At 37.6% G+C, this 27,410-nt stretch overlaps 1 protein-coding gene across 1 annotated transcript in view; it reads left to right on the top strand.

Moving 5' to 3' along the window:
- LOC150078660 (proteasome subunit beta type-5-like) overlaps positions 1-25,529 on the top strand; it is a 105,067-nt gene extending 79,538 nt beyond the window's left edge. The window contains exons 5-7 of the mRNA XM_090384059.1: positions 1,211-1,240; positions 21,754-21,958; positions 25,356-25,529. Coding sequence (XP_090240185.1) covers positions 1,211-1,240; positions 21,754-21,958; positions 25,356-25,447 — 327 coding nt within the window. The 3' untranslated portion in view covers positions 25,448-25,529. The remainder of the gene's footprint in view (positions 1-1,210; positions 1,241-21,753; positions 21,959-25,355) is intronic.
- Positions 25,530-27,410: the final 1,881 nt, after the last annotated feature.

Below are 27,410 nucleotides of genomic sequence, written 5' to 3'. Positions count from 1 at the left end.
TTTATAATGTTTTGCCACTGAGGAGACACTTTCACCATTAGAAATTTTGTCTAATAACTCAATTTTATTCGCTAATGTCATCACCTTTCTTTCATAGTTTCACATTTCTCTTGTTATTCGTAGCCATATTTTTGTACGGGTTAGAAAGAACTTGTCCACAATAAAGTCACTTTCTTCTGTTAACACACTCGAAAAAGTCTTTTTTACACTGCAAAACAGTAGATGTATCACTTTTGTAAGCATATCAATTTATAAGCGTATAAGTTAAAAGCAAACGACGAAACCTTCCACAACACGCGCATAAACATACTGAACAAGGATTAGCGAGAAATATCCACGCTCGCGATTTTGTCACCCCTCTCCCCCCACCCACTGAGCACTGTTTTGACTGAGAAAGATAATTTTAGCCACACCCATGTTTTTTATGGCGGAAAATATTCACAGCGCTTTAAAATTCACATTTTTTTAGGTTTAATTTTATATTAAATCAGCGACCGCGAATACAGATACCGTGAATAGCGGGGGTTTACTTTAATTTGCTTTTTCTTTCTTTATTATTATTATTTTTTTATTTATTTATTTTATTTTTTGCTGGTGCAGAAAAGCCTATGGCTTCCTTGCACTATATGGTTAATACTAATACTAACTTTGTATTTTATTTTTATGGTTTTCATTTAATTTGTGATTGGAAATTTTTGTTATGATTCTGAAATGACATCTTTCAAAAAGAGAAAGGTGGTAAATAGCATTTGTTTCAAGATAGTATACTTATTGATTTTATTTATTTAATTTTTTATGAATATACTTTAGTAATGAAGGTTTTTTTTTTTTTTTTTTAACTTTAATGTGGTAGTATTAGGTTAGGATCTGTCTTGCAGATTCCTTCAGCCCCCTTGTCAAAAAAGTTTGCCTCTGATAAATTACAGTTAAATATTATGGGTAATAATTGCACCATTAGCTATATATAAGCTTGAGGTGCTGAGAGCGCAGCACATTATGAACTCCTTTTTTTACATAACGAACTGTTATGTTTTCTACATCATGTTATTTTCAGTGTGTAATACAGTATGTGGAGTTTTATGAAATTGGTAATTTTAATTTTGCTTAACAAAATAGTAACTGAACAAGGAATTGTTTCTGCTATAAGAAGTTGGTAAATTTATTAATAAAAGTTGCTTATAATTTTTTTTTTTTTTTTTTTTTTTTTTAGGGAGTAATGATATCTGGATGGGACAAAAGGGTATGTACCAAGAATATTCTGGTTATCGTTCCTATTTATGTATTATACTTATATAATTTTTTAGTATGAACCAGAGCTATAATGCTCAATACGTTCTACGTTGATATCAATATTTGTAAAATAATAAGAGAAGTTTACCTCGATATGATACATAGAACACTTCCCTATGATACTCACCAGAAATTCAAACGAAAACAATTAAAAAATCGAAAATCTAACATTACAGTAAGGAATAATTAAAAATCAATTTAACGGAAAAATTGCAAAACCATTTTCCTTCCTGAAGCTGACAACACATTTCGACCATATGTCGTGATCACAGGAATGAAAATTACTGAATAGGGGTGAGCATGAAACTTAAATGGGATTATTTGTCTTTGCGCATGCACCTAAAAGACCACAAATTGAACATTAACAGAATTCTCATGTAATTTAATTTTGACGATTTCTGCAATTAATAGTCTCATATAATGTTGTTGGACACTTAAGTATTTTGGCCTCATTAAATAAAAAGTGTTTTTCATTAACGGCACGAAAGGCTAATTCTGACGCTGCTGAACTAGAACCACAAACCCGAGGCCACGTGTTGATTAACACAAATTGAGAAGAAACTGAGTCGCAATCATTGCAAGAAATGTTGTATACCAGGTCATTAATTTGTGTTGCGAACGAGGAAAAGGCTGAGCGATTGTTCAGTATAGTGTGTAATTTCCGTATTGGCCTGGCCACAATTTTAAATTCGGTATCTTTAAAGAATCTATTAAGCTGTTTGTGCCACTGTTCAACATATGGGACAGAGATAAAGTATTTTTTGATATTACTATTGTTGGTTGGTGTATCCTATCCTTAGCTTGTACCCTAATTCAGTTTAATATAGCAAGGGGATAACCCCTGTTTAAGAATCTGCTGGTTAATATTTGTATTTCTGAGCCCAAAACAGATTCCGTCTTTGAATATTTGTAGGCATTTCGAAATTGATTAAAGATAATCGAGCTTTTGTAGGTGAACGGGTGATAGCTGTTATAGTGTAGAAGCATACCGGTGTTTGTAGGTTTTCGATGGATGTTAAATTGGATTTTATGCGAGACCCGAGTAAGCATGAAATTTTGAAAATTTAATGACTTTGTATCTGTATCCTCCCTTTTCGATGTAAATTTGAGTCTAGAATGAATATTATTAAATGAATGTAAAATGTCTTGGATAGTACTACTATCAGTAATAACTAGAACATCGTCTAAATACCTCCCATAGGGCGCCTCCGTAGCCAGGTGGGCAGGAGCAGCAGCAGTGTGTAGCACATGCTTCTTGATTAGACTGGGGTTCGAGCCCATGCCCACCAAATACGGAGGATGCAGAAAGGTCAGGGAATGACCACAGCATATCCTTGGAGCAACATGGCCTTAGTTGCTAATGCTCCTAAAAACCAAATAATAACAACCTCCCATAGTATGTGGTATGGGTAGAAAAGGCTTCAAATGTATATGCTCAATCGTTGAGAGATAGATCTCCGATATTAAGCCACTCAGGCTTAATTCCATTGGCAAACCAAAAATTTGTATGCTTTGTCTCGATAGGTGATATACTTGGCTTCAACTAAGAGTTTAATTAAGTGAAAAATTTCCTTAATAGGAAGCTTCATATAATTAATCGGTATCAAGTTATTATTTAACATATCCCAAAGAATATCTAATGTGTATTCAACGTTTACATTCGTATATAATGAGGTAACATCTAGTGAGAATAAATTATCATTATTGCCAAGTCTATAGTCCTTAAGGTTATTAAATAATGTATCGTAGTTCTTAATCCCAAATTGTATCGCCTGTCTAAAGGGTTTTATAATGCTATATACACGTGTGGCCAAGGATGAAAATGCCGAGTTTCTGTAGGAAACAATAGGCCGAATAGGAAACCCGTTATTAGGGATCACCACACAGACGTCCAAAACTGCATTTTTCAACAGGACTCAGCACCTTGCAACACAGCAAAATTGGTAAGTTTTATGCTATTTAGATTTAATGATGAGTTTGTCTTGTCTCACAAGGCTTAAAACACTTACACCAATGTTTTCCCTCATTTTTGAGGTATGACTGCACCTTAAGGTGCAGTCATACCTCAAAAATACTGGCATTACAGTGTTGGACTGTCCCGGCAATGGTACATATTTGAACCCTATTGAAAATTGCTGGTATATAATGTCATCTAAAATTGCTCAAAAGAAGCCAACAAGTAAGATTGAGCTGCAGGAGATCATTATAAGGGTTACCACGAAATTGGGCTGCATTAAAACAAAGCTGCTACTTTTCTGACCACTCTTGCAGCCTGTTCAAATCTTGAAGGAGGACTGCATTGTACTGCTCATTAACTACCCCACCAATCTTTGTCGTCTGCAAATTTTGACATCAAGCCTTTTTCCTGATTGATGTTTATGAAAATCAGAAACAACAGTGGTCCAAGAACCAATCATTGGGGTACTCCACTTCTGACTTTATTCCAATTTGAAGAATATCCATTAATCTCAACTGTCCGTCTTCTGCCCTACAGCCACCCAGCAATCCATCTTAGAATTTTTACAGTATCCCCGTCTTCCAGCTTATACAATAACCTGTCATGAAGGACTGATTCAGATGCCTTACTAAAATCCAAATAAACTATGTTGAAATTGTTCCCTACATCCAGCTCATAAGCTTAATAAGTTACTTAAACATTATTTTCCCTTAACAAAACCATGTTGTATGTGTTATTCAGAATGCAGTATCTATCTAAATGTCCCTGGATTTCACTCTTAATCATTGCTTCTAAGATTTTCCCTACCACTGAAGTCAGACTAATTGATTTATAAAAAGTGAATCAGATTGATTTATCAACTTCGCTCTTAGAACCATGATTTGCTCATATTTCCATTAATTACAGCATATATCATTTATTTATTGGTATATGTCGGCACTTCTCCAATCCAAAGGAATCTCTCCCAAGTCCAAAGATGCCCTCATAATTAACTTCACTGGGTCAGTACGCTCCCTGACGGCCTCTCTCAAAATTACTAAGTATGTGCCATCGACTCCTGGAGCCTTGCCTTTATGCTTGGAATTTTTTCTAATAAACAGTAATTTCAAAATCACTAATATCATGTGACTGCCTCACTTGCACAGCCTCTTCCCAGCATGAAGAGTCTCTTTTTTTAGTAAAGACATTTCAAAGTACCTGTTCAATTCATCCTCAACATCACCCAGGTTGTCTAAGACTTTCCCACATCCAGTGCATAAGGGTTTGATCTGATTCACTTTTTTCTTCCTTGTATTGACATACATGAAAAATTCCCTGTCCCCATTCTTTGCTCTTTTAGCCAGTGCTTTCTCATATGCAGCTTTGGCCTCCCTAACCTTATCTGGGTACTATTACAAATCAGCTTGTAGCTGTTGTAGACTTCAGTACTTTTCACTGCTCTATAATTGCACCTTGCTATCTTTTTCTGCCCTATTTGACTGGCCAGCTCTGCATTAATTCATTTTGGCATCCTCCTCCTGCAAGGCACCTCCGTAGCCAGGTGGGAAGGAGCAGCAGTGCGTAGCACACGCTTCTTGATTAGACCGGGGTTCGAGCCCGTCAGCACCAAATACGGAGAATGCGGAAAGGTCAGAGAATGACCACCGCATATCCCGGAGCAATATGGCCTTAGTTGCTAATGCTCCTAAAAACCAAATATTTTCTTAATGGTACATATGTATTCATGGTTTCTGTGATTAGCATTAGTAGAGGCATTTGATGCAAGAAAGCAAGCTTATGCAGCATCAGCCAAAAAAAATAAAAAAAACCCCACTACTTCACCCCTCTGTTCGTTCAAAATACCTGTCCAGCTGAGCCTTAAACTTATTTAGGCTATCAACTTCCACGACAAGGGATGGAAGTCTGTTCCACCAACCAACCACCCACTGGCTAAAGGCAAATTTCCGCACGTCTATCCTACATCTGTCTTTCCTCAATTTGAATTTATGCCCTCTCAGGTGATTATTCTGAGCGAGAGGAAGAATCCCATCAGCATTGAGCATGCTCAAACCATTCAAGGCTTTATACACCTATCAGATCACCTCGCTGGTGCCTAGTCTCCAGACACTGTAATTTGCAAAACTTAAGCCTTTCTTCATAAGAGCAACCCTTTGTTCCATTCACTAATCTTGTTGCCCTTCTCTGTACCCGTTCCAGCAGCTCTACATCCTTCTTGAAATGAGGCTTCCAGACCTGTATGCAGTACTCTAGGTGTGGCCTGACCATTGCCTTATACAAGGGAATAATCACCTCCTTATCCCTGCTAGAAAAATTCCTATATATCATTGACAATACACCATGAGCTACTCTTGCAGCCCGTCTGCACTGCTCAGAGAACTTCATATCTGCCTGCACAACCACCCCCAGGTCCTTTTCATTCTCTACCACTGTCAGTGTAGTACCACAGAGTTGATACGTTGCTCTGGGGTTGCTGTTTCCCATGTGTAGTACTTTACATTTGTCAATGTTAAATTTCACTTGCCACCTCTCACTCTCAGCCCATTTGCTCAACCTTTCCAGATCCTGTTGCAGCAGCATAGAGTCAGCAGTGTCCTTGTCAACCCTGGTTACCTTAGTATCATCTGCAAACTTGGACATTAAACTTGATTTACCATCATCAATATCATTTATGAATACAGAAAACAATAATGGACCCAACACTGAGCCCTGAGAGACTCCACTAATAACATTAGTCCACGACGAGCAGTGTCCATTGATTACCACTCTCTGTCTTCTCCCCCTCAGCCATCCCTTTATCCACAGCAGCAATTTGCCTCCAATGTCACACTGCTCCAATTTGTGCAGCAGTCTTCCATGTGCAACAGTATCAAAAGCCTTTCTAAGATCCAAGTATATAATATCAAAGTTATTCCCTGCATCCAGTTCCTTTGTGACTGCATCGTAGTATCCAATCAAATTGGTCAGACAAGACTTTCCGTTAACAAAACTGTGCTGTGTCCAAGCTATAACTGAAGTCTTGTCTAAATGATCCTGCAGTGCTTCTTTAATTAGTGCCTCCATTAATTTTCCTGGCACAGAAGTTAAACTCACAGGTCTATAATTACTTGTGTCAGCCTTTGATCCTCCTTTGTGAATTGGGATCACATTTGCACATCTCCAATCTGTGGGTACCTCCCCTGAGTCCAAGGAAGCTCTCATAATTATGGCTAAGGGTTTGCTTACTTCCTCTGCTGCCTCCTTTAATATAACTGGATAGATCCCATCCACCCCGGGTGCCTTTCTTGTGTTTATCTTTAACAATTTCTCCTCCACTTTACTCTCAGTTATTACAAGATTCTCTAGCTTACTGCTAGAGTTGAATACACCTCTGGCATTCCCGTCCCTGAATAACTCCTCATGGATGAATGTAGATGCAAAATACTCATTTAGTTTGTTAGCCACCTGAGCAGGCTCATCAACAGTTGAACCATCAATATCCAGTGGCCCAATCTGATTCATTCCTTTCCTTCTAGAGTTTACATAAGTAAAGAACTCTTTGCTGTTTTTCTTTGCATCCCTTGCCAAAGATTTCTCGTAATCTGCCTTCGCCTGCCTAACCTCCTTTGTAAATTGGTTACAGATCAAGTATCTATCATAGGCTTCTGTGTCATGTGTTAATTTGTATGTATCCCATGCATGTTTCTTCTCTGCCATATGCCTCATCAGTTCATCTGACATCCATTTAGGCCTAAACCTTGAACAATATTTCTTAGTTGGTATGTAAAGCCTAGTAGCTTCCAAGATAAGTTCTTTGAATGCTTCCCATTTTGAATTTGCTGTTGGTAACATCATCAGTTGGTCCCACTGTATAGAATTTAAATACTGTCTCAGGCCATCGTAGTCGCCTTTACGAAAGCAATAACCCTTCCCTTTACCCCTAATGGTAGTTACCTCTTTGAGTAAATCCCACTTCAGCACACTGTGATCACTGCTGATAATCAAATCAGAGTATTCCTCCCTCTAGTTGCCTCCCGAACATGCTGATGTAGAAAACAATCATCCAATAAATCCACAAAAGCCTTGCTAGTGTGTGACCAGCCCCCAAATTCCAGTCAATATCTGGGAAATTAAAATCTCCCATTATAAGATTCTCTGATTTACTGGCCCACTCAATTTCCCTGTACAGTTTCTTATTGTACTCATCAGAGTCATTAGGCCTATAGCACACTCCTACTCTCAATTTTGATCTCCCAATGCTTATGTCACACCAAACTCACTCGACACTGCACTGTCCAGCGATGTCCACTGGCTTCACTTCCTTGGATTTTATGTATTTCTTAACTAATAGCATAACCCTTCCTATCCAGTCTATCCTTTCTGTAGAAGTTGTACTCCGCAAATTCGAGTTCTGCATTCCTTATATCTTATAGCTACCTGAGCAGGATCATCAACAGTTGACCCATCGATATCGAGTGGACCAATCTGATTCATCCCCTTCCTTCTAGAGTTTACATAAGAAAAGAAAAGAACTCTTTACTGTTTTTCTTTGCATCCTTTGCCAAAGATTTCTCGTAATCTGCCTTCGCCTGCCTAACCTCCTTTGTAACTTGGTTACAGATCAACTTATATCTATCATAGGCTTCCATGTTACCCATTAATTTATATGTATCCCATGCATTTTTCTTCTCTGCCACATCTGACATCCATTTAGACCTAAACCTTGAACAATATTTCTTAGTTGGTATGTAACGCCTAGTAGCTTCCAAGATATTCTTTGAATGCTTCCCATTTTGAATTTGCTGTTGGTAACAACATCAGTTGGTCCCACTGTATAGAATTTAAATACTGTATCAGACCTCCGTAGTCACCTTTACGAAAGCAATAACCCTTCCCTTTACCCCTGATGGTAGTTACCTCCTTGAGTAAATCCCACTTCAGCACACTGTGATCACTGCCACCTAGTGGTTCCTGTATCTGCAGATTCTTAATGCATGAAGAATCACTACTGATAATCAAATCAAGAGTATTGCTCCCTCTAGTTGCTACCCGAACATGCTGATTTAGAAAACAATCATCCAATAAATCGACAAAAGCCTTGCCAGTGTATGAGTGACCAGCCCCCAAATTCCAGTCAATATCTAGGAAATTAAAATCCCCCATTATAATACTCTCTGATTTACTGGCCCACTCTATTTCCCTGTACAGTTTCTTATTATACTCATCAGAGTCATTAGGCCTATAGCACACTCCTACTCTCAATTTTGATCTCCCAATGCTTATGTCACACCAAACTGACTCGACTCTGAACTGTCCAGCGATGTCGACTGGCTTCACTTCCTTGGATTTTATGTGTTTCTTAACTAATAGCATAACCCCTCCTCCCTTTCTGTCCTGTCCATCCTTTCTGTAGATGTTGTATTCCCCAAATTCCAGTTCTGCATTCCTTATATCTGTGTGACACCACGTCTCTGATATCCCAACAATATCCGCCTTTGATGCTTTGAGCAATACCTCAAATTCATCAAATTTATTCACTAAACTCCTAGCATTGGTGTACACGCAAGTATACATACACCTATTTCTATTCTTAGCTACCCTAACACAACCCATGTGTTTACTTGTACTGCAATGACTCCCAGCAGTCTCTGAAATATCCTGCATCTTGTTTTTCAGGCTTCTGCTCATTCCAATAGAAGCAGTGCAAGAATCTCTTTCAACTCTGCCAGTGGCTACTGTTAATCTATTCGTCTTTGTCTCCCCCAAGCTAGCAGTTTTCCGACCCACCTAACACTGCCTCAATAGCATCAGCAAATATTCTTGCACCCTTTCTATTTAAGTGTATCCCATCCCTGTAGAAGCAATCTCTTCTGTTAACAAGTACAGTCCAGGCTGAAAAAAAATTCTACCCCTTGAGCCTTGCACAATCTTTCCAGGGTCGAATTATCGACAAGGCTCTCATCATATACTCCCTCCTATCGTGTCTGGGCAGAATTGCAGACACTTTCAAATTCAACCCTATTTCACGGCTTTTTTTCAACAGTGACCTGTACTTTTTTAAGCATTTCTGCCGGTCTCCTACTCTTGATATCATTAGTGCCAACGTGTACAACTATATCACCTTTTGTGCCCCTTAAAAGATTATATCTGCTCTACAACGTCATCAACCTTTGCCCCTGGCAGACATACCCTGGTCTTGTTCCACCTATCCTTTTTGCACAATATGTTCCCCGTTTCCCTGACAATAGAGTCACCAACAACTACTAGTTCCTGAGGGACCAGCGCATTCTGCCTTGGGAGTTGCTGCTATGTTGTGATTTTTGCTTTAAAGGTATTCCAGTGTATTCATCTTCACTTTGCAATCTTCCCAATTAACAGATGCCGTATAGAGCCTTAAACTGTCAAAGCCCTCTCTTCTTGAATAAAAACCCGTGCCTTTACCTTTAACTACTGCAACATCTTTCTTCATCTTCTAACTGACAACTGAGTGATTACTACTTGCAAATGGGTCTTGTATTTTAAGCCCTGTGATGTCATCTAATTCTCTGACATGATGGTACAAATAATAACACTGATCAACAAGGTTTTGCTAACGTGGGTGAAAGTAAGCATTTTTCGTTAATTTGTATGTGCTGATTACGAACATGACAGTAAAAAGTTTCTATCGCATCACATTTTTTAGAAAAATGCAAAACAAGTTTTAAAAAAACTTGAAATAGCTTCAAAATCAAAAAAATCGTCCAACATCGCACTCTGTACCTTTCCTGGCCGAATTTATTGTAACAAAAGCGACATCTGTGTCATTTACTGGTATACTAATACCTCTCTTTAGCTTTATGGCCGCTCTGAGTTATATCACTATAATTCTTATTATGCGGTAGCACATTTGGACCCTACTATGTTTCTGGTAGTAGGGTCCAAATGTGCTACCACATTTAAGGACTAAAGACAACTTGTTTACAAGCTGTCTTTAGTCCTTAAATGTACATTTTTGGGGTTAGTTTCGATTTGTAAGATCTAGTGGTAGGTTGTGGTGCTTTAAAATTCCATTTTGGTCTTGTGAAATGGAGCAAAAATGCCATGCTTGCATTAATTTGCCAAACAGTTTTTGTTATGTTTGTGGATAATTTACAGTGAAGTCACAGCATCAATCAATCACAGACAAGGTGAAACAAACTTATTATTTTTATTTTGGTTGTTATGTGGGTGATCAGGATAAAAGGTGGGCACCACATATGGTGCCGTATAATGTGCTATATAAATTTGACTGAATGGATGAAGGGGAACAATTTTGAAATGTCTTTGCTGTTCCGATGATCTGGCAAGAACCAACAAATCGAAGATTGTTATTTCTGCCCCAGAAATACTAAGTGGTTTTCAAGGAAAAATAGTTAAAATACCCAACCTTGTGTCTGCTTGCAATAAGACCAGTGACACACACACACACCCACACCCACACCCCCACACCTCGGAAACTTCCTATTCCTCCACCTAGTGGTGAATAAATCACTATTTCGGAAAAAGAGCAAGAGTCACTAGAGCCCATAGCTGTCCCCCTCAACATCTTCTGATTACTACAGGGTGTCCCCAGTATCCGAGTGTTCATTATCTGAGTCCCCACGGTTACGAGGATTTGAAAATTAAAGAATTGGAGCTTTTTCCCTTGAGAAAATTAACCAAGCACTTGAATATTTTTTGTGAGAACAATCTTCATGATCATACAACAAATGTTAAGTGCAATGTTAAAGATATAACTAAATGCTATGACACAATTTTATCTGAAAAAATACGACAAAAAAAAAAAAAACCATGAACAACTCTGGTGGATTCATTCTTTATTCGTACAACTGAAAAATAGTGTAACTTCAATAAACTTTACTTAACCTTACATTGTGCAGCATATAATAAAATAATTCTCATTTTTCAGTTCCTTCATCCATTTTGTACTATGTACAAGTACATAATAAACATTATAATATTGGTGTAGCCTTAAAATCGACTGCTCATTCTTCACAAGTTGCCCATGTATTGCACTACCTTGAATAAGTAACGCTTCACTAATAGAGAAGACTTGTTATTTATTCTCTGTGGGCACCATCATCCAGATGGCACCATTTCAAAGCCAGTTGGCTTTTCATTGGTGGGTGGGCAGGTGCTCTGGTATTGCCAGTGAAGCGTTACTTATTTGAAGTAGTGCAATACATAGGCAACTTGTGAAAGATGAGCACAATATGAGATACAGATGAAATGATGCCTTTAACACTAGTACTGTAGTTTTTCTTTTAAGAGTTGCCTGTGGTGTATCTACACCGATATTATATAGATATAGAATCTTAAAATATTATGCCTAGTTGCATTTAGTTTTATTTAAATAAACATTCCAAAAATTTGGTCCTTGTTTTAAATGGAATTGTCTGGAACCAGTTATCCTTGGATAACGAGGATCCCCCGTACTATGTTCTTGTTTATACTCTGTCGTGACCACCAGGTCCGTGGAGTTTTATAATAAATCATCAATACAAATGTTAATCGTTTTAGCAGTCACTGGCTTGAACCTCATTCCACTCAAAGAGCACGTGCTACTGTACCCACACTCCTGCCCATTCGGTTACATCAACCCCATCCTAGTTACAATCCTGAAAATGACAAACCCCACACTTATTGAGCAAAATGAACTTAATTATTTGGTTAGGGATTTAAATCTTTCAAAGCAACAGGTGAGCTATCAGGATCTAGGTTGCAACAGTGGAATTTGCTGGAAAAAACCACAAGCATTTCTGTGTTTAGAAACTGAAATAAAATTGTGTGCCGAGCACGCATAGCGGAAGTTAAGTGAAACTTCTTTAAGCAAACATTTATCACTTGACCGCGGATCCTGTATTGACTGTATGAATGCTGCAGGTAATGAATCTGCATGAATGGGAGCTTCGGAGATATGAGGTGTTCCATTACCAAATCTAGTTTCGGAAAGTGCTGTGGCATTGGATAATATTTAAAACCATTTGACTTTGATAGAGCCGGAATCACTTTGTTCTTGAGAGAGAGAGCCACGACAGCTGTTACAGGCCAACATTTGACTTGTGTCCTCCTTTGGAAATGGAAATGCTGATTGAAGATCTCGAGCTGTTACAATCTTCTGTTACCATAGTTAGGTGCATTAAAGCCTTTGCTGCCCATGCACCGTAAAGCCTACAAACAAGCAAGCTACAACCTTCAAATTGTTCTTGAACCAAAGCCAATCATACACGGAACAGACAACCAAAATCATTATCCAGGAATGTACGTTTAAACTGTGTGGATGCTTCTTTGTTTGTTAAAATTCTGTTGCTGCTCCTGTGTATTATGCCCACTACATGTTGAACGATTTGGAGTACTTCTGGCAGTCAGTTTTGGCTTCTTTGTTTTTCGTTTACGACTGGGCTTCAAGGACTCTTCATAGTTTTCATTTGCAGTATCAACTTCCACGACTCCTTCCATATTCACTTTTAACATTTCTGGGGACATTCCAAGATGGAATGAGACCAGTGAGAATCTGTATAGGGACTTTCTTGAAAGTGGTGATCAAGAGATAGCAGATGAGCTGTTACACAGCCTTGATGCCACTCACCAAGAAAAATTGATACAGACTGTTGATATTCCAAAACCTCTCAAACATGTGAAAATTAATGCCATCCTGAAGCCAGGAAAACTAGCACACCTTCCTCAAAGTTACCGTCCTATTGCTTTACTAAGCGTAACTTATAAACTACTTGAAAGGCTACTCTACAACAAGATCAGCTCCAAAATACTTTAAAAAATTTCCATCGAGCAAGCAGTATTCCTCCCAAACCGAAGCTGTGTAGATCAAGTCCTCACCTTAACAACACGCACATCGAGGCAGGGCTTCAAAAACAACTGAAAACCTCAGTGGTCTTCATTAATCTAACTGCAGCTTATGACACTGTTTGGAAACACTGCTTAATATATAAAATACTCTGTACAATACCCTGCAAAACAACTGCCAGACTTATTGATAACATGCTCACAAGTGGAACTTTCTGGGTGATAATGAGACACACAATGAGCAATAAAAAGAAACTCAGCAATGGTCTACCCCAAGGCTCTGTTCTTGCTCCTTTACTTTTCAGCCATTACATTGCAGACATGCCTGAGACTCACTCCAGAAAGTCTGGCTATGTGGATGATTGGGCAGTAGCAACGAGACACAAATCAGTCGAAAAAACAAGGGATTTTAACAATTGACCTATCCGCCATGGGAAAATTCTTTCGTAAGTGGAGGCTCCAATCGAGCGCAGCGAAGACTGAAGCATCTTGCTTCCATCTCAATAATATGATGGCGAATAGAGAACTGAACATACACTTCAAGAATGCCCATCTTAACCACAACAAATATCTGAAATACTTGGGTGTCACACTAGACAGAACATTATCTTTCAGCGAACATTTGACAAGGACTGAAAACAAGGAATAACATGCTGCAAAAGCTGTGTGGTACCACATGGGGCTCCTCTGCCTCGCCCTTACGTTCGTCAGCTCTTGGTGTTGTCTATGCACTGCAGAGTACTGTGCTCCAGTTTGGCTTAACAGTAACCACATAAAAAAGGTGGATGTATAGCTAAATAACACCATGTGCATCATAACTGGAACAGTCAGAACCACCCCTACCTTTTGGCTACCTGTCTTGAGCCACATCCTGCCAATAGACCGAAGAAAATGTGGCCTCATCAGAGAATACAGAAAAATAATAGACTCCTGAACTACCAAAAAAAACTGACATTCGAGACCTGGGAATAAACAGGCTCCATTCCAGACATCCACCAGTCCTGAAGGCTAAAACATTGCAACAAGCCAATTTCAACTTTCTGGATACCTTGATACAAGAGTGGCTACAAAACTCCCCTCCTCGATGTCATACCATGCCTTATATCTCTGAAACGCCACCTGGTTTTGACCAGCCTCGTAGGATATGGCTAGATTTAAACAGGGCACGAACGTGTCATGGTAGTTGTGCAGACCTCTATAAGTGGGACAAAATTCCTTCCCTGACGTGTGACTGCGGAGCTAATAGACAGACCATCCAACACATAGAGGACTGTGCCTTGTGAGCCTCCAAAGGAAACCCTGGAGACTTCCTGATGGCAACTGATGCAACAGTTGACTGTTTAAATAAGTTAAATGTTCATCTGTGATTCTTGTTATATTTAATTTTATACTTAATTTTATATCTATCATTCTCGAGTCGTAATTTGATTCCATGTGTACTTTACAAGCCATATATGATAAATAAATAAAAGGGGAGATGTATCGCTCTGATGTGGATGGAACTTCTCCGCCTTCTTTGTTCAACTCCATCGCATGCTGTAATTTCTTCTGTTGTCGAAATAGCTTAGATCTCTCCTTTGTACTCGTTGCACGTTTATGTGCTCTATATGCCTTACAATGCTCACTATTAGATAGCATGATGCAAGTAGTAGGGGTACTGATTGGGTCGTGTGTTGCTCGTGCCTGGTACAGAGTGGTGCAATGGTTGAGGGGTGAATCATTTCTTTTCCAATTTTCTTAGCAATTTTTGTCAATCCACGGACACATTGTACATGTGCTATACACCTTACAACGCTCACTACAGTGGACCTCCACTTTACGATTGGTTTACTGTACAATCAAATCACTTTATGATGGACACTCCATAACAAAATACTGTTCACTATACGATATGTAGTAAGTGCCGGTCATTATGATCACTTTTACGAATTGAATTGTAATTCTATTAATGGTGATTCTAATAAGTGAAAATAGGTGGAATATTATCCAGAGGCTGTGAAAGTAAAGATGTATAGCACAGATTTACACTTTATTATCTTACCATATAACAAAATTAAATGATATATGTGAAAATAGGAAGAATATTTTCCACAGGCTAACAAAAGAAAGGAAGGCAATAAGTCAGATACAGTGGGTATTCCCAGGTGGTCACCCTTCCAATCACTAATGCCACTTAACTTTGGTGATCGCATGAGAACTGAGGCATTTAGTTCGCAGAACAGAGTGCTTGTAATGCCTTTACTTATGGCAACGGTCGCATTTTCGTTGCATTTTTTGCCAATCCACGAACGTAAGTTACTCCCATCTGAAAACTACCTAGAGCATGCCTAAAGAAGTTTCACTTCAAAAGTTTGTGGGTTATTATTGAATGGAAGTTACTCTTTGTGTCTGCAAAGATGTAAATGGATTGATGGATGAACTAGAGTTTGAACACAATCGTAAAAAATGGAGATTATTCAATTCTTCTAAACTTAGTTTAAAAGCAGTTTTGCTATACAGTGGTACACTGGTGTGCAAAACTTAAGGACAAACACTATTTCTAAAGGTTACAACCACAAAATCTTTACTTAAGGTACTCTTTACTGATGAGAGTAGATTCAGTCTCAGTAGCGATTCTGGACGTCAGCTAATCTGGCGAGAGGTTGGCACACGGTATCACCCTGCAAACATCGCTGAAAGGGATCGATATGGCGGTCGAGGTATTTTTGTCTGGGGAGACGTTATCTTGGATGGACGTACACGACTCCAGATACTGGAAGGTGGTATTGTAACTGGTGCACGCTACTGTACTGAGGTAATCCTTCCCCATGTGCATCTCTTCCGAGGTGCCATTGGCCCAGAGTTCATGTTTATGGATGATAACGCAACGCCCCATTGCACTTCAGCTGTGATATACTTTTGGAAAGTGGGGACATTGTTCATATGGATTGGCCTGCCCGTTCCATCAATCTAAATCCTATTGAACTCATATGGGATGCTCTGGGGAGACGCCTAGTGGCACGTCCACACCTACCAGAAAATCTTCACCAGCTGAAGATGACGCTGACAGAGGAATGGACTATGTTACCGCAAGAACTTATCAACAACATTTCCTAAGTATGGATAGGCGGTGCAAAGCCTGCATCGACATTAGGGGTGGCCATATCTCCTACTGAGGACCACCTCTTCCCTTTGTTCCATCTTTGGCTGTGATGCATCTGTATCATGGCAGCCAGTGGTATGTTGCCATTTTTGAATAAAGTTCCTCTGTACCGTTTTGTTTCTGTTGTTGTTTCCTTCATCATTTCTGTACCTCACGAGGTTCCTTTGGTATGCTTTCCCATATCCAGGCCACTCCTGTGAGAAGCTACAGATGAAAACCTGACTGGTCCTTAAATTTTGCACACCAGTGTAATATCAAGCTGAAGTCTCAGTGACTCATTCAGTGGTTATGAAAGAAACCTATGATAGCCTGTCATTGCTATTAAATACCTTAAAATATCTAAGAAATGTTGGAAAATCTGGTGATTTAAAAGTAATCGCTTTGTTGTTTAAGCTATAGGGTGGTTTTGCTGGGTATTGTTGTTTCCTGTGTTTATGGGATAGTTAAGCAGTAGAGCATCATTATTTTGTGAAGGAATGGCTCATCAGAGAAGAACACATTTCTGGAAAACTCAACATCAAATGCATGCTTTTAGTGAAACTTGGCCCAGCAACCCAAAGGTCGCAGGTTCGATTCCCGCCTCGGGCTTGGATCAGAGTACTGCAAAAAAAAAAAACCTTGGGAGGTGCAATATGGCCACAGAAGCCGATGCGCCAACAACTACCAAATCAAAATCAAATCAGTGAAACTTGAAATGGTGCTTCTCCTGCCTTTGCAAATTAAGTTGGTCTCGTGAAAATTTTGTAAGAGCCCTGGACAAAAATAGTGAAGGTTTTGAGTATTTAAAAAACCAATTTCCAAAAATTAGTGATGCAAAGTTGAAGGAGGGTATACAGCCACTCCCCGATTTACGTAAGGGTTGCATTCCGCAGAACTCTATGTAAGTCGAATTTTACTTGAGTGAGAATTTCCCTAGGATTATGCAGCACTCGCAACTATGCACGCTGAATTTGATTGAAGCAAAAAAGAAATGTTCAACAAACATGTAAATAGAATTATTTATTCAATTTTTTTTATCTCATGCGCAGGAAAAATTACAAAATTTCAAAATTATAAAATAAAAAGATAGGAAACAGGCATAATGTCAGCAAGTTTTACCTTTCGAGCATAGTTGCCAGAATTAACTGTCCAGATGATAAGCATGTCACTGCAGCTCTGGAGATTTAGAAGAGGTTTTTCCAACACATCACAAAATTTTTCTGCAGCTGCAGAATTGGCTCTGGCAACTTCATCACATACTTTAATCTTAAACCAATTGTTGCTTGCCACGAACCTGGCTTGGGGTTTGCCGTACTTATCCTTAATTAATATCTTCATAAGTACTTCTTGCCTTTGCTTGAATGGCCATTAGATTCAGGGGCACTTGCTTCTGAATCTGATTTTCCATCCATATTATTAATAGCTTTTCCATCTTCGATATAGCACGTGAACGCTGCTTTGTGATCACTGTTGATCTTAAATGTGTCGATCCTTTAACATGTTCTTTTATACTCACACCGTCCCTTAAAATAGTATTCACTGTTGAAGCAGTGAAACCTAATTCCTTGCAATTGATGACAAACTTTGTACTTCTTAATTAATCATCTTCATTTCTAAATCAATTTTGTTCTGTTTCCTAGCACTGCGAACACTTGCACTTTCTATTGGTCCCTTTCCCTTCACCATTGTAATAAGTAAATAGGAATGAAGAGAAGATTCTGAAAATTTTTTTTTTATATGATTGAAGAGTTCACCATAATGCTGTAACGTAAAAACCCGCAGAATTTCAGTTATTGGTATTATTGCAAATGCAATACGATCGAGTTTACTACCCGTTTATAATAGAATGCACTAACAGAAAATTGTTTTTATTGTTTTATAGTAGTGACCTCTAGAAATCTTTTAGAAAAATATCACAAAGGCGTTAAAAATTCATTCTTATAACGGAACATATGATAATTATGAAAGTGTAGTGAAATTTCCATTATAAAAATGACCTTTTAGAGAGATAAAAAGCTTAGTTATATAGCAAAAATTTCAACTTCCGAGGTCTTGGAATAAATTACCAAAAAAAAAAGTAATGTGTTATTGGGTTCACATTACAATATTTTCACAATACCTACATTTATTCCTACGGGATGCAAAATGCATTTCCACGATTTTTTTTGTTTGCCCCGGCCAGCAAAAACTTACATGAAGTCAAATGGAAGTCGAGTATTACGTAAGTCGGAGAGTGCCTGTATTCATAGGCCCACAAATTAGACGGCTTTTACAGGATGAAATCTTTGAAATTAAACTTAACGTCACTGAATTAGCTGTGTGGAAATCCTTCAGAGATGTTGTTACCGGGTTTTTAGGGAATAAAAATGAGAGCTATAAAGAGTTGATAGAAGAATTGTTGCATAACCCTTAAGATATCCTGTGATACCGGCAAAAATCCTTGGTTCAAATGAACACCTTTATTTGGAGTCTACTGTGATTTGCACCTGCATAACTGCCAAATACAGTTAATGTTTGTATTATTTAAAAATAATAATTAGTTTTAAACTCCTGGCTTATGAGATTGTGTTGGAGTTATAAACTTTGCATGGCCAAGAACAGAAAAATGAAAGAATTTATAAATTTTTGCTCCAGTGGGAAACTAAAAATATTGTTTATCATGAAGCTATATTTTGCTAATGACAAAGAAACATATATTTTATTGGGCTAAAAATTATATATCAGTTAACTCTAGGTGCAAAATTAAAAGATTAAATAAATTTTGTTCCCTATTTTATGAATTTGAACCCAACGGTCATCAGTACAACATTAGATAGTTCTGCTAACATTCTGTAAATGCACAAACGAAACAACTTCAAATTTAAAGATTATATTAAATAATAGAGTAGTTTTAAAAGTTCATAGAACAAACTATGAAAAAAAAAATAGCTTTTAAAAAAAAGTTTAAAAAACATTGCCATATACAGGAAGTTCCCGACTTTACGAGTTAATTCATTCCTAGTGCGTGCTCGTAAAGCAGGAATTTATTTCCCATAGACAAAATGTTAAAAATAGGGGGTACGTTATCAACAATGAAATTAGTTAGCTAATTAGTTTGTTTAAACAATGATTGATTTATCCAAAGAAATGAAAACGTAGCCTGTAAAATCAAGCAAATCATAATAATAATAGAGAAATTATTTATGACAAATGTTAAAGAATGTTTATTCTTCATCATCATCGATTAAATACACACTCGTTTTATCACTCATTATTGGCTTGGCACTCGTTGGTTTGTTGCACAAGGAGTTGTTCTTCAGAAATGCTTCAAGACATTACCTCCAGAAATGTGCCTTAGAAAAATATCTCAAAGGCGTTCAAAATTGGTTCTTATAACAGAACATATGATAACAATGAAAGTGCAGTGCATTTTAATGATTTGAATTGATAACTAATACAATTTACTCTATAAAAACGACCCTTTAAAGAGTTATATAGTGAAAATTTCAGCTACCAAGGTCGCGGAACGAATTACCAAAAACAATATGTTGTTGGGTTCACATTACGATATTTTCACAATACAATGGTAATGGATTAATATTGTAAAGCGGGGTACGCTGTATTTTATAGCTACGCGCATGGTTTGAAATGCGGTATTTATGAATGTTTAACATTCATTTTTTGCAATTAATGTTCATATTTTCGATTTTGTTGGTACTTGAAAGAAAAAAAAAAAAACTGGTAAACCCGGGAACTTGTAAAGTGAGAACTGCCTGTATACAGGGTGGCCATAATTAAAGTATCCCTATTCAGAGCTCTCTGTAACTCTAAGTAATAAGTGGAATGCCACCAAAATTAGTAAGTAAACTATTCAAGGCATGAGGAGGATCCCATGAAAAAAAAAATTGTTACAAAATCTGCCAATAGGGGATAATATAGCACTGTGCAAGAGGAAAGACATGACAAAATACCAACAAATAAATAAGACAATAAGACAAACCTTAATGAAATTTGCATGTCAAGGTCCTTTCTCAGCTGCGGCAGTTAATAGGATGATTAACAAATTTGAGGAAACTGGGTTTTTTGTTGTTAAGCCTGGAAGAGGAAGGAAGTCCGTTCCACCTCAGATAGCAGAGGAAGTTGCAACGGCTATCGTCGGCCGATCCATGGATACAGTTACAGGAACTAGTAACAGCGCATGGGGATTAGCGAGGCAATTGGATGTCCCATATTCCACTGTGTGGAAAATTCTTCGGAAACTAATCCACTATTTTCCATACAAGACCATCTCTTTGCAGCAGCTGCTGCTGCAAAGAGATGATCCTGAAAAACGAATGGCATTTGCTCTGTTTTTGGCCAGAATGGAAGTGGACGATGCTTGGCCATGGAACATTCTTTGGGGAGATGAGGCCGATTTTTATCTTGATGGGACTGGCAACACTCAAAACTGCCGAATATGGGCTTCAGAAGCATTGCATACTATTCAGCAAATCCCATTGCACTCACTGTCTGGTGTGGTGTGACTTCAGATTTTCATCCTAGGGCCATACTTTTCTGAGGAATTGCACCCAACAGGAGCAGCTACCTGTTCCATTAACAACACAAAGATATCAAATGTTGAGCAGTTTCATTATTCCTAAACTGCAGCAAGGAGGATGCTTGGATGAGACAATTTTATGCAAGATGGGGCTCTTCCTCATATCGCACGACCAGTACAGCAGCTTCTCAGGCATCACTTTGCTGCAGAAAGTCATTTGTTTCCCATTGCATGGCCACCGTGTTCATCTGACCTTACACTGTGTGATTTTTGGCTGTGGGGTCACCTCAAGGCCAGTGTCTATCAAGGAAGTGTCGATAACCTGGCTGAATTGACTACATAACACAGCATGTGCGGAACATTGTTCCAGAGATATTGCATTCTGCAGTCGTGCACGCTGTGCATAGAATGCAATTTCTGGTTCAGAACAATGGTAATCGCATCGAAAACCAACTCCACCATCAATGACATCATCGACAATCGGGAGTAAACTGTGAGTGAGTTTGGAGCCGTGAAAACATTTCCTCTGGCAGTTTAGTTCAGTTTCTTTGTTTTTTTGCAAAGAGCACAAATAAAAATTTGTAATTTCATTAAGGTTTGTCTTAGTTATTTATTTGTTGGTACTTAGTCATGTCTTTCCTCTTGTACAGTGCCATATTATCCCCTATTGGCAGATATTGGAACTTTTTTTTTTTTTTTTTTTTCACAGGATCCTTCTCTAGAGCCTTGACTAGTTTATTTACTAATTTTGGTGACATTCCGCTTATTACTTAGAGCTACAAAGAGCATCTGAATAGGGATGCCTTAATTATGGTGTGTGTGTGTGTGTGTGTGTGTGTGTGTGTGTGTGTGTGTGTGTGTGTGTGTTGAAGAAGTTGGAACGTTCTTTGGCTTCTTCATAGAAGTATTTTCTGACTGGCTGCTATTTGAGACTCAGTTAATCAGTTTTAACTCGTTAAACTCACATTCTCAATGACATCTGCATGATTTCTCTTCAGAAACCATGATATTAGTGCAATTGTGTTATTAATTTCATACGTTGAAATTAAATGATTTTTATTTTTTATTCAGGGACCAGGACTCTATTATGTGGATAGTGAAGGAAGTCGCTTTGCTGGGAATCTTTTTTCTGTTGGATCTGGTTCCACTTATGCGTATGGGGTACTAGATAGTGGATATGATTACAATATGTCAGATGAACAAGCTTATGATATAGCACGACGAGCAATTTATCATGCAACTCATAGGGATGCTTACAGTGGTGGTATTGTTAGAGGTGAGTGTATTTTTGTGTAGCATTAATGTAAATATATAGCTGCTTTGCTGCTGGTGGGACTCACATATCCACTTTGAATATGATTTAATGTCTTCCCTTTCTAAGCCACTGCCTCACCTTCTATCTATATCACTAGTCCTTTCTTAAGGCAATGTGTGGCTATGGTTACCATAACAGATGTGCATTACAGTATAACGGAACGACAGTAGCTACACTGAATTTTTCTTTTGAGATGTTCAGAGATATGGAACAGATATGTTGACTCTGGCATGTTCGCAAGTGGATATACTGTTTTTTTTTTTTTTTTTCAATAGTATTATTATTAATAACAGTAGTAGTAAAATTGAAGCAAGGACATAAGGGCAAAAAAAAACCACTACCCACTTCATTTTCTCATCCCTTCTAATAATTTGTTCAATATCTTTCTTGAAATTTATTGAAACTGCTGAACACTTCCATAGCAACAGATGATTTGTTTCATAAATCAATTACTCTATGGCTAAAATTAAAAAGCAAATTTCCATGTTTAACTGCAGCCTTCCATTTCCAGTTTAAATTTTATGTCCTGTTATGTGTGTGTTCAAAAAAGGATAAGTATGCCATCAGTGTAAGGCTTTAAATCAATACCAAATGGATTTAAAGCCTTAAATGCTTCAACCAGATCTGAGATCTGCTTGAAGCATTTAAGGGTATATATATACAGAACTTTTCTTCCTTAAAAGTATTTAAGGCCGCCATTTATAAAACTCTTCTTTTGGTAAGAATGCCTTTTTGTGCCCTTGACTAATCTTGCTCCTCTCTGCACTGTTACAATAGTGTTTTTTTTTTCGTTTTTTTTAATGAAAACCCCAAACACGAGAGATTAGAACCTATAGTGCCCGGTACCGTGCTTGGGTTGGAGGTCAAGAAGATATTTGTTGACATTTACAGGAAATATGTACGAAGGAAGGTTGTTCCAGAAAACAGCAGCTGAATGAATAAACAAGGAAGATGAAAAATTTGTTTTGTGAGTTTGAAGTTGGACAGTAAATGGATGTTGGTGGAACGTGTTTGTACTGTTTTGAGAGAGAGAGCCAATTCAGAAGAATAGTGCCCATGGAAGTATCTGTAGAAAAGGCATGCAGCAGAAACAGTACGTCTATGAGACAGTGAGTGGAGAGACTGTTAGAGATGAATCATTAATTAACCTAACTGCCCTCTTCTGAATGGAATCTAGAAGCCTGAGAGAGGTTTTGGGGGCACTGCCCCAGATGTGAGAACAATATTCCACGGTAGGGCGGATTTGCGATTTGTACAGAGTGAACAGCTGTTTGGAAGAAAAGTAATGCCAAGAGCTAAAGGACCACTCACTTCGACCGTGTACTTAGAAGGGTTGTTTGTGAGAAAAAGATCAAGCGTTTTGGCTGTATGGTTAGAATTGTCCGGTATTCTTGCAGGCAAATGAACAATCTGTGCAAGGTCATTAGTAATTGCAAAAGCCTCAGCATCTCGACCAGCTCAGTCAGTGTGACTAGAAAATGAAGCCAACTGGAGTTATGAACATTAAAATCACCAAGGAAAATTACCTCACTGTTAGTAAAGTTGGATTGGAGAAAGTAAAGTTGCAAAGAGAGGAAGTCAAAGAGCTCCAAGTAATTAGTGGAGTTGGGAGAATGGTAGAGAAAACAGATGAATTTGACAGAATGAGGTAGAGAGATTTTAAGCCAGAGGAGATTCCAAATTACAAAGTCTCTGACAGGGAATATCGGAACGACATATGCATAAAGACCACCTTTAAGGGGAAAGGAATCATACAGCAAGTAATTTGAGCAACTGAGATGAGCAGTAGTTGAATCAACCGATAACTAAGATTCTGTCAGAAAAAGTAAATGGGGTTTGGCAGACTGCAAGTGGAAATGGACATCCACTAGAATTGAGACCACGTATATTTGTGAAATGAACTATGAAGTGTTTGGGAGGTTTAGATCTTTTTGCAGATAAGCTTACTCTATTAGTTTGACAATTCATGCTGTATTCAATAGTAAGAAAAAGTGTGGGGGCGGACATCCTGTATGAAGTAATGAAATTTTTGGATATGGCATACACACGGTAAGAATATACCCAGATCCTTGACATAACGAGGCCTCGACAATGCCCCCCTGCATACACACTACTCAGACTCCCTCTAGTCCTATCTGGCAGAGTAGAGGTAGCAAGATTATACACTAGCTGATCCGGAAGCCTCCTAAAGAGTTACCAATAGTTACCACTGTTAGTACACAACAGTGTACTAACTAGCGGCCAGCCTGTAAACACCGTTTTAGAGCTGTACCCTCGAAATATAAGGAAGATTGGATCTCTCCTTGATGTTCATCACAACCTCAAAAGTTATCAATCATACTGCATGATGTAAGAGATTGGGAAGGGTTGATTGGAACTTAGCTCTGGAGACTAAACATGGGTTCCACCATTTCAAGGTGCCTCCGTAGCCAGGTGGGCAGGAGCAGCAGTGCGTAGCACATGCTTCTTGATTAGACTGGGGTTCAAGCCCGTGCCCACCAAATACGGAGGATGTGGAAAGGTCAGGGAATGACCACCGCATATCCCCGGAGCAATATGGCCTTAGTTGCTAATGCTCCTAAAAACCAAATAACAAACCACCACTTCAAGCCTCCAATAAGCTAAGTAGTGGTATCGCACCAGTTGATGAGAGTCATATACCACCTAGTATTGCCTGGTAACACAGAGGGATGGCATTCCTCCATGTGGTGTGGGTGCCACACCTCGACTCCCCTTGCTTAAGTTGGTTCACACCTGGGTGGTCACCCACAGTGTGCTTGTGCATGGAGGTTATACCCAGGATTACTAACAGTCCCATCATCGTGAAAGTGCAAGCAGAGGATTTGCCTGTCACAGACCGTCTGGACTTCGCCGAAATTGGGTCCACTTGACTTGAGTGTCACCCAAATATCAGTTCCATCAGCGTTTTAGACTCCCAGGTAGCGAGTACAGCTTGCGGCATATCTGAGAGAATGTCTGTGACAACCTCAAGGACCATACTACATTTTCATACTATAGAAAAGACGTGAATGTATTTGTTAACATGGAAAGTGAAAATAATAGCTAATGAACTCTTAGCTTTACTCTTAGTGAAGTTCAGGAAACAGGAATTCTTAGTTTGGTGAATCACTTTGTTTTCATAACGATTCTTTAAACAGATTTAGTTTAGGAGTTCTCAAATGAGTATAGTTATGTCGGGTAAATGAGTATATAAAATTAATTGATGGTCTAGTCCAGAAATTTTCTATACTATACAATTGTGTTAGTCACCATGTGATTCTTAATGTTGCGTATGAGATTTTTTGACAAAATCTTTTGTTTGTAATTTCATTATTTAGCATTTTATTTTCTTACCTAGTTTACCATGTAAAAGCTGATGGATGGAAAAAGATTAGTGAAGATGACTGCAAAGATCTTCATTACAAATATCAAGAAGAAAAGATGACATAGCAAGCATATGCATATAATTTGGATTTGATATTTGAAATTACCTGACTTTTAATGCTTATGTAATTTTATGGTTTCCACAGGTTTAATTTCTTTGTATTGGAATTTATTTCTTCTGTATAATAAAAGTGTCACATTTGAGAAATTTGAAATAAAATGTTTATAGTCACAGAAATATTCATCTTTCTGAAGATGATTTTAAGGATGTGAATATATTCTTGAAATGTTAAAATTTAAGTCAAAATAAGAGTTAACTTAATGGCAGAAAAATTAGTTTTCAAAAGGTTGGTAGTACATTTATCAGATTTTTTTTTTTTTTTTTTTTTGATAGAAATTACTGTGTAAAACTAATTTCATTAATAGTAATATGAAAGATGTATAAAATATAATTGAGATTACAAAAGTTTCTAAAACTTCAAATAAAAGGTTTGGTTCACAGCTGCTTTTCAGAGAAACATGCAAAATCAAACTTTTGTTTGCATTATGTTGTACAGAAATTAGTTTTCTAAATAGCTGCCTAGTGTAAATAGGTTCCAGTCTGAAGGAGTAAGGATATGCATGTTGTGAATTATGGTGTATTACACAATATTGTGGGTTTATCCATGATGAAATACCACAAATTCTTTTGTTTATTTTAAGCAGATTACTTATGATAATAACTGTTGTTTTTCTTGTTGTGTATGATTGAGAAACTCATCATATAGCTTTTCTGATCTTCCAAATGGGCATGATGAAATATTTTATTGTGAAAAGTTTCTTTCATTGCCAAGAGGGAAAATAATGAACTGAAAAAGCTTTGATTTTAAATCCATTTGCCAACAATGCAATTCAGGAAATGTGAATACTGAAAAAAAAAAAAAAAAAAAAATGTAAGTCATGGGTGCGACTTTGCAGTGTTACTATTTAGCAAGGATTGAAATTTGAACATCCTGAGTTAAGCAGCATAAAACTGTTTTATTCTAGTTGTGCAAAATGAGTTTCTCATATTGGAATGAGCTATTCCAGAAGTGATCTCACTGTAGAAATAGCTCAAATCTAGTTACGATTTACTCATAATATCAAAACAAATATACCATTAAATTAACAAGTTCTGAAGTCTAATGAAACATAATTTTTGTTGATAATTTCCTTTTTTTGTTCAAGTGTAGTTAATTCTTAGTGCTATTTGAAAAAAATTTAATTATACGAATAACAATAAATTATGAATCATAATGGAGCTAAAATTTATTTAATATAATAAAATTTAGTTTTCTTAATATTCAAAAACAAATTTAAAAGTGGTAAATATTGGGGCACCAATGTAAAAGTTTCAAAAGAGAATTATTGAGAAAAGGTTTAGGAACATTGTTTCTCATTTTTCATGAAGTCAGTGTTCACTGATTCAATGAAACACCTTGTTTGACAAGGTGTTTCATTGAATTAACAAGTTCTGAAGTCTGTTTGACTACATTAATACTGACAGTAAGTGCTAAAGCATATTAAAACTGAAGTTTTTCTTTAGAATATATGACTGATATTGAGTATACTGAGTTATGCCAAGCCATTAGAAAGACTCAGAGAGGACATTAGAAAATTTAACACAACAAAAGTAGAACAAGCATTAAAGGAAAACAAAGGATTTAAATCAGCAGTCATGAACAGTAATACAGAAAGACAAATGATACTGAAACTGAAGAATATCAATGGTGTACTTATGAATAGCAGAGAAGGCATAAAGATTTGTTATGTTACTATAAATAGTTATACAAAGAGTGAGGGAATGATGCCAGCAGTGGGGAAGATGGATTGCAAATTAGTTACACATACAACGTACCTGATATCTTTCCTGATGAGGTAGAATGCATTGAAGAAAATGAAGAATCAGAAAGCTCTGGGGGAAGATGAAATTACTGTAGAGTTGTTAAAATTTGGAGGAAGATACATGACACAAAAACTGGCAAGACTCTTCACAAAATACATTAGAAAA

Source organism: Mastigoproctus giganteus, chromosome 10, assembly GCF_048544385.1.
Source record: "Mastigoproctus giganteus isolate SK-2022 chromosome 10, ASM4854438v1, whole genome shotgun sequence".
Lineage (NCBI taxonomy): Eukaryota > Metazoa > Arthropoda > Arachnida > Uropygi > Thelyphonidae > Mastigoproctus > Mastigoproctus giganteus.
The sequence above is the reverse complement of the archived record's forward strand: the minus strand, read 5'-3'. Positions and strand labels throughout refer to the sequence as shown.